The following is an 8,901-nucleotide window of genomic DNA, read 5'->3' as shown; positions in this document are numbered from 1 at the left end:
GCCGTTTTAGAAAAACAGTGAAACAAAATAAACAGAAGATAGCTGTTAGCTGAAATGGAAAAAAGAGAAACCCCGTTCTGCGATGCTCAGGTACATCCACAGCAGTTGACTCAACATACTGCGAATCAAAACAATACCGTCTACAATCACAAATTACTTCCCTTTCCCACATTGACGCGCCCCTTTCTTCTAGCCGTCTCTACTCTGACCCTCGCTGGTCAAAGGTTTACGAGTCGTTTCCACAGGCCACCAGCTAGGTTACACCTTGTCATCATGATGACTAAACCAAGCCAACGTGGAGGTAAGAAAATAGGACACTTGCAAGGAACCAGAGCCATGCTGTTTTGTCCAAACAGCACTACGGATGTAGTTGGGCTCTTTCCGGGATGTTCCTCGCCTAGGTGTGTCAACCGACGAGTATCATCAGTATCATGTGCACCCTTGGCCTGCAAACGAAAATGAATCAGGTGTTATTCGATCTCACACCTTTGGATTGGTGGTCTGGGACGCTAAGCAGTCAGCCATCAGCAGGTTTTTGAAGGATTCTTTCAAATTAAAAGCAAATTGACAAAAAGATTTCCTGCTTTTTATGTTATTATATATTGTTCAATTTGTCAATATAAATAAAGCAGAAGCAACGCACAGGACGTTCTTTGCTCCCGGAACACACGCAATCTTCACCCGAGCTTCCCCGTCTAGTCCTTCTTCTTCTCCTTGCCGCCTTTCTCCTCCGTACACCGGCCGCAGCATCCACCGTCCAGCGAGTTCTCGCAAATGTCCAACGGTTTGTGGTTGGGCGTCCACTCGCCCAGGCTTTTGTTGGCGTAGAAATCCATCGGGTAGACCTCCTTCGGAACAGCGGTGCTGCTGCCGTTTGTCGTGCCGTTGGTTGTCGGCTCGGAACATTCGTCAAGTTTCCACTCGGCGTCTCCCAGCGCCACAGAGAGCTCGTACGGGGTCAGCAGAGGCTTCGGGAAGGCGGTGCCCCAGTCAATGGAAAGGCGCGGGCAGGCCACCTGGAGTTGGGGAGAAAAAAAAAACGAACAAATAATTTAAAAAAAACTATTACATAGTTTTGAAAACTAAAATAAAAATATATCAGACAATATATAGCGATTCCACGTCAAACCAGCAGGATCCAGATCAAAAGAGCTACGATTTGGCTCAAATTTGGCATGGGGGTTCTTTGGTTAAACGGTTCGGCCCGTATTGTTTTTTTTTGGCTGTTAGGGTAGTCCTATCCAAAATAAAGTGTTCCAAAAAATTGCGTTTTTAAACGATTTTCGCAAAAACCACATTTTTCAAAAAATCATATTCCTTATTTCAAATTTTACCTCGCCATGTTTCAGAAGAAAGATGAAAGAATCGAACTTAAAGTACCATGCTTTTCCATCGAAATGAGTTTCCGGTTCATTTTGCTGGAGACGCATGGTGCTTTAAAATCAATTAATGTAGAGTAGTACTGGGCAAAAGGGGACACGGGGCAAAGGTGCGCACCAGCCTTTTAAAAAGCTTATATTTGGGGTTTTGACTTGTCTTACGGTCAATTTTATGTATTTACAAAAGTAAAGTGAAAAAAATGAAGTTTACCATCTGGTCACGGCCACCTGTCGATTTGACGTAACAGTAAAAGTTATCGGACAAAGTCACTTTTGGCCTTTTGGGCCATTTTGGTCTAATATTTGAAGTTTACAAAACTTTAGTTTACAAACTTCAGGTTCACGAATACTTTGAAACCATTTAGCTAGTGTTTTGTCTATTTTTTGAAATTCGTCTTCTTATGAGCAATTCCATGTCAAATAGGGAATCGGTTGTACCCGACCCTCTCCAATTTCAATGAAACTTTGTAGATATGTTATCCTACGCTTATATAACACTGGAACGCCCAACGCATGTCCAACTTACACGGACGCCCAAGCCTCCCAAAAAAGTTGGAACGGTAACTTCAACTCGCTGGTTCTCGGGCATAACTCAACCAATCGGGACGATTCTTGTTTCCAGGGATTTGTTAGAATGTCTAGATGATCCTAAAATTTTGCAGAACTTGATTTGAACAAATCTGTTATTTCTGCGACCGAAAACATCGTTCCAACTTTTTCAAAAAGACTGCCTCCGCGGAATTTTAGGCGAATTTTTTTTTACACGCGAAAAAAAAAGTTGGAACGATGTTTTTGATCGCAAAAATTTCAGATTTGATCAAATTGAGTTCTGCAAAGTTCTAGGAACATCTGGACATCCTAACAAATCACTGGAAAAAAGAATAATCTTGATTGGGTGAGTTATGCCCGATAACCAGCGAGTTGAAGTTACCGTTCCAACTTTTTTGGAGCCTTGGGCGTTGGAATGATAAGCCATTTTTGTGGAGCCAGTTTCACTTGATAATGACATTTGAGAAGGCCGTAAATGTTTCAAATATTTTTGTATTTCGTAATTTAAAAATCATTGTTCCATTGTATCAAAAAGTGGTCAGAGACAAACTTCCGAAAAACACACTGAAAGAAAAAAACACTCCACTTTTATGAGATTTTTTGATTTTTAAGATTAACCCCGCCCAGAGCACCAAAACTTTGAACTCAAATATCTCGGAACTAACACAACATTTCATGGTGCTTTAAGTTGCAGGCGTTCATGTAGAATGTATACTAACATCTCCCCAAATTTCATCAAATTTGGTTAAGCACAAGCAAAGTTACAGTGCGAAATGTAAACAAAAATGGGCCAATTTTAGGGAAATAAATAAGACCTGTTTTCGAAAGCCTGTAAAAATTACCAAACATAAAATTTTATGAAACCAAAAATGTTCTGCTATCATTTAAACCTTGGGCAAGAACCCCTGTGATTAACATTGTGAGTTTGGACCGGTTTTGAGTGTTTTTCAACCTTTTTCATTTGATGCACCAGAGCACCACCTAGGCATATGAGCAACTAAATATTCAGGAGCACTGTTTTCTAAATTACAGAAAAAGCTTATTTTTATCAAAACAAAAGTTTATAAACGTTTTGACTATACATAAACAAGACAAAACATTGTTATTAGACCGATGGTTTTATTATTTTCTTCATTTTTCATGAAAATGGTTGTTTGTGGGTTTTGAATGAACCTATCAAAGAAACCTGAAAATGCAGAGATTTTAGAATTTGTAGTTAATACTTCAGAAATATGGTCTTACAGCAAAGAATAGGTAGTTTTTAACAGATTTCGAAGCATTTTCAAAAAACTGAACCAATAGATTTGAAGAAAACTAGATTTTGATTTAAAAAAAGTTGCTCATCTTCCTGATGGTGCTTTGGTGCATCACTCCAAATTCTACTTTTTTGCACCAATTCGATATTTGTGGGTCAAAGTAAAGTATTTTCTGCCCTATTGTACCAAAATTTAGCCATTTACTATTTTTACGATAAGCAAACAGCTCTGGGCGTTAGAGGGTTAAAAGTCAAATTTGAAGATGAGCCCACGATTTTTTTTTCGTTCAATTTTTTTTTGTGAAAATACACCTAAAAAAATACAAAAATCATTTACTGAAACTGTTTTTTTTTCAAAAGTGCTCTAATCTAAAAAAAAAATTAAAAACCGAACACGAGAGTCGATTCTCCAGACAATTTTACATAAAAGTCTCCATATTGACCGTTGTGCGTTGTTGTCCTAAGTTCAACCCTTGTGAAATTACAGCGGTTTTTAAAAATAAAAAAGTCGAAAAAATAGGTTTTTTGATGGTTTTTGGCAATTTATACATGAAAAACTTGATTTCTCAGTCTCGATAAAAATTTTACCGGAAAGCTCGTCCAATTTTCCATAAGTTTGTCTTTGATTACATTTCAATTGGATGTATGGGCTTACAGATATAAACTAATTACATTGCTCATAACGGAAAACATAATATTTTTTCAGTGTAGTACCTGAATAGTAAATTAGCTTAAATCATCAAAAAACGAGTTATTTTGAAAAGTGGTCAAAGACAAGTCTGTCATATAAAAATTGCCGAAAACCATAAACACAAAGTTTCATTGAAATCGGAGAGGGTCGAGAAAATAGTACCTAAAAATTTTCTGTTTTGAGCTGGAATTGCTCTTATGTTACACCATCATTTTTCCTAAAAAGAAATTGCGGGGGAAAAGTGCGCACTAAAATTTCCATACATTTTAGTATGAAAAAAGTTCAAACACATTGAACAGGTTTTATTTCTGATAAAATTGATTCATAATCACAAAAAAATAGTATTTCTGCCGAAATAGGACCAAAAATATAACTTATGCGAAAATAGGAAGGTTTTTAATCCTAAAAATGAAACTTTAGTTATATAAGCACTACTTAGTTTAAAGTATCTACTATACCATAAAATTATCTTCATTTGGGGTAAAAAACAACCCCCAAATGAAAACTTGATCAAAAGTTAACTTTTAGGGGCAGGGGGGCCAGACTGGTCCGTGGGGGCAAAATGGGCCACATTAGGTTTTGGGCTTTAGAATGGATTTTGACCAAATGTAAGGCAAGGGTCTTATAAAGGACGTCAAATAACATCACCACACCGAAAACGACGTTTGAATTTGAATTCGTTGTATTTTTCGAATTATGAGCAAAAATGTAAATTTATTGACAAAACCACGCAAATGTGGTTTATTTTGAGGTTCTTAAATAAGCTTTCTCGAAAGTTAGATTGTTTGAAAAAGTTTGTTCAATGTTTATAATGTTACCAGGAGCTATTACGAAGGTAATCAAATAACAACGGAACCTTCAAATCATTTAGAGGCTGGGTGGTGGAAGTGTTAAATTAAAATCCACTTGGGGGCTGAATGGACCACCCTTTTCCTGCCTTATAAAAACAATCAAAAGTTATGAAATTTTGGTTAAATGAATTACACACCAACTGTTGTCAAACGAACGGGGTCACTTTTTAGTTTGACACCCCTTTTACACGGAGTTCACACACACTATCAAAGGTTTGTTTTGATAGTTTGCGTGAGCGCCGTGTAAAAAGTGACAGTTCGTCACTTTTTAGTTTGACATAGACCAACCAACGGGGTACAAACTAGAAAAGTGTCAAACGAAAAAGTGACCAACCACCGGGGGTTGAGTGTACACAAAAATTAACTGAAAAATCCAGGAAGGTGCTGTGTCCTATCCCTCGCCTAGTCTGGTCTATGACCAGACCAAAATTCATGATAAAGCTGTCAGACCAAGACTGTCAGACCAAAGAGCAAAAAGTAAACAATCTTGGTCTTCGACGTAGGTGCACACAAATCAAGAAAAGAAAATTTGAAAAAGAATTTTATTTTTCCAATTCAATGACCGAGTTTGGACTGCAAAATTGAATGGACGTCAGAAAATGATTAAACAGTGCGGCGTCCTGTACACCGACAATTAAATAAGCAGTTAAAAGCCTTATTCTTCCACTTTAATTTTTGATCGCGTTTTTGGTTATTACACCTGAAGAATCTTGAAATTATTTATACGGATTTGTGATTCCTCCCTTTCCATCATTCCCTTGGAAGAATCACCATTTGGTGAATACACGGTGCTCAAAGTACCGTTATAATGAAAAAATATATGCAATCCAAAATTTTGTTGTCTATCTATTCCTTACACCATAACGCACCTCTGAGCAAAACATGAAAACATTCGCTGATATAGTTTTCGAGATACAGCCATTTTAAGATGTTACATCCGATTTTCAATAAGAAAAGAGATAATGACGTATTTTGTTTCATATGACTGTCAGGCATCTCTGGGCCATTTTTCGGAAGGTTTGCTGATGTAATTCTCGAGATACAGCAATTTAAATGTTTTTAAATACCGTTATATATTTTGAGCTCCGTGAACAGAGCAATCTTTCCTATGGAAGAGGAATTGTTGAGATTTGAAGCAGGAAATATATTAAAACGTGAGTTCAAAATAATATATTACAATTTAGAATTCAAACAGTTCGTCGAAATTTATAATATAATTGCTTCAATATCGAAAAATTAAAACTGTGACATACGTCAAATATTTTTGAAAGTAAAATCCCTAGATTTCGGGACGGGAAATTGGAAGCTCTAATTAGATCTGTTAACAAAATCATTGGAAAGAAGAACTTTAGAATTATGGATTTGACTGTTTTCCTGGTTAACTTAGCTACTCTTTAAAAATATCTCTTTTCTTCGTAGCAAACCGCTAAATGTTTCTCAAAGTGTAATTGATTTCACTTTCCTCCAATTTTATTTTTTTTTCTCTTCATTCTATTGTGCATCGGTTTCAAATTTATGCATGTCAAGTGTTTATCATTTAATAAACTCATTCCAGCATAGCAAAGTATGATTAGCGTTTCCCTAAAATTACGAAAAACAACCCCCAATAATTGCGTTTCGCTGACTCACCTGCACAAAGGCATCGACCTCGCGGAACAGCTCCAGCTTGGTGGGAAAAATTTCCGACAGCAGAATGATAACCGCCTCGCGGTTGTGATGCTTTAATCGCTTGCGCAAATGCTCCATCACCTTGGGCGACCCCTGCCGGCCGAGCGTGCCCAAAATCAGCCCAAATCGTTTCGCGTCACGACTTGCGTCAATCGCTCGCTTGCGGTTCCGCCGCATCTCGGCGTGGTCGTAGTGCTCGCGGGTGAACCGCTTCTCGTACGGATCGTACTTGTAGGCTTCGAGGGATGGGTTGGAAATCATGGCCGCCTCCAGGTGGAACCGACCGTCACCGAGGTAGATCAGGGTGCGTTCGTCCGGGATTCGAGGTGCGGTGCAGCCGAGGATTTCCCCCGGGCTAAGGGGTTTGGACTGGGGGATAACGACGTCGTAGTTTGCCTCGCGGAGTTCTTTGGCGGCTGCGTGCAGTGTCGCCACGAACTGGATTGTGCTGACCAGGGCAAGTTTGCGGTTGCCGTCGCCGAAGTTGAGCTTGACACTTTCTATGAAATGCAGCGCGTCGATTTTGATGTCCACGAACACGTACAGCACCTTGATGCCGGTCGTTTGGTCCACCGGAATGAGACAGCTGTGGCCGTAGTGCACGAGCAGATCGGCGCCGAGGGCTTTGGCCGTGTAGTCGTCTACGCAGCACGCACCGTACGTAACGTCGCCCATCACGATCGTGTCCGCTTCGGTGAACCGCTCGATGATGTCGCTGATTACCAGGGAGAACATCAGGAGACCTGGAAGAGCAAATCTGTTAGAATCTGGTCAAATACACTACCAAGAATTAAACTCACCTTCCGGCAGCTGCAGCGCCACCCGCTGGGCCTTCATCTCCCGGATGCGCCAGATGGTCTTGTGGATCTCAAAGTTGTAGTTCGTCGGCAGCACGCTGATAGCCGCATTCAACTCAACGTCGTTCAGCAAAGCCTGTGGAATCTTGTTCACAACCCGGGTTGCCCCCTTGAACACCTTCCGGACGGGCTTGGCCTTCACAATCTTTACCTCATCCGTCACCGGAGCAGCTGCAATGTCCGCAGGTTGTGCGACCTCGACCGCTGCCATGGCTAGTATGTGGTTACAACAGGTTCCACGGGTCGTCACTGTTTCTTGGTCCTCGTGGCGTTCGGAACGAAATTTGCAACACCTTCTCACCTTTCGAAGGTCGCCGCTGTATTAAGCTTAACCAGGTCAGGTAGACCTAACACGCCTTCAACTCTAACTTCGCACAGTGGATAAAACTCCCCGCGTCGCTCCGTTCCGCCTGCTGGACACTCCACTAATAAAGTTGGATTACGTGACAAACTGCACATGGGTTATGACGGCGAACAGGCGATTTACCTTCACCAACCACCCCACCACCAAAGAGACTGACGGCTACCTCGAACGACAACAGAGAGTACGATCAGCTGAGCTAAGAGAGGGAGAGTGTGTGAGAAAAGAAAACATCAAAAGGGAATTCGACTAAAAACACAATGGGATAGGGGAGAGTGGGTGGAGTTTACTGTGCGCTATCAAATTAAAATCGCAAAAAAAACATTTTTTTTAATTTTTTTAAAAACTTCGTTAATTGCCTTTACGCTGTTCAAAATGTGATTTTGCAAAAGACATCCATGTTGAGGAGGTTCTGTTTCAATTTTTATGCAGGCACGATTGAACTCATCTCTTCCTCTCTCCCCTATAAGAATGAGAAACAAAAGTAAAGAGAGCCAACCATGCACATGTGCGCACGCTCTCACGCAGTACTAGAGTAACAAGGAGTACTAGCTTTCTTGATGAAGTTTGGAAGTACGAGGCATCCATAAACAACGTCGATAGATTTTTACATTGTTGAAGTAAAACTTTATTTCGATCATTTTTGTAACGAGATTTTAATTAAGTTTAGTTATTAAATCTATTCGAACTGTGAGCTTAATTGAATTTCTAGATTAAATATTCTACAGGTTCTACATGAACAGGAAACCCGTAAGGCTTTCTAGTCGAAAATTTATTAACGCATTCACACCTCTGAGTGTCACAGATGTTGGGCATGGTTTTGACATTTGGGTGGCAACTAGGGTAGTATCAAAAACTTTCCAACTTTGAATTTAAAGTTTGAACTTTCTACGAATAGTCACCAACGCGAACTTTTAATCCAACGAACGTTTTTTTTTAAATTTAGAGTATTTTTTCTTTGTGTGTACAAAAAAACTTTTTCATGGCATAACATTAAAAGTACTTCACTAAACAGAATAAAATTTAATAGGGTCTTAGGGGTAGAGACCCTAAATAAGGAGACTGGTCTAAGCTTGCTAAATCGATCTGGCAACGTATGTTTTGAGCTTGGCAACACTGATAAGTTTTGCTGGGCGTAAAAGCAAATGCTCGTTTGGATACGTCAAACTTGTGTCTCTTTGGGTACGTCAAATTCACTTCGACCAGTCTCCCTTTTTAGGATCTCTACTTAGGGGACCCCAAAAGGAACAGAATAAGGCAGATCCGACCAAAATCGGTTCAGCCAGTTCT

At 39.8% G+C, this 8,901-nt stretch overlaps 1 protein-coding gene across 1 annotated transcript; it reads right to left on the bottom strand.

Annotated features, from left to right (window-relative positions):
- Positions 1–576: 576 nt before the first annotated feature.
- Positions 577–7,775, bottom strand: LOC6040039 (2-(3-amino-3-carboxypropyl)histidine synthase subunit 1). The gene is made up of 3 exons (XM_001849462.2): positions 7,194–7,775; positions 6,355–7,136; positions 577–1,016 (listed from the first exon to the last, which is right to left on the bottom strand). Exons 1-3 carry the CDS (start codon positions 7,459–7,461, stop codon positions 696–698), a joined length of 1,371 nt encoding a protein of 456 aa, XP_001849514.2. The 5' UTR covers positions 7,462–7,775; the 3' UTR covers positions 577–695.
- Between the last annotated feature and the right edge of the window lie 1,126 nt (positions 7,776–8,901).

This window comes from Culex quinquefasciatus, chromosome 2 (genome assembly GCF_015732765.1).
Source record: "Culex quinquefasciatus strain JHB chromosome 2, VPISU_Cqui_1.0_pri_paternal, whole genome shotgun sequence".
Lineage (NCBI taxonomy): Eukaryota > Metazoa > Arthropoda > Insecta > Diptera > Culicidae > Culex > Culex quinquefasciatus.
This window is presented reverse-complemented; position numbering and strand designations above follow the sequence as displayed.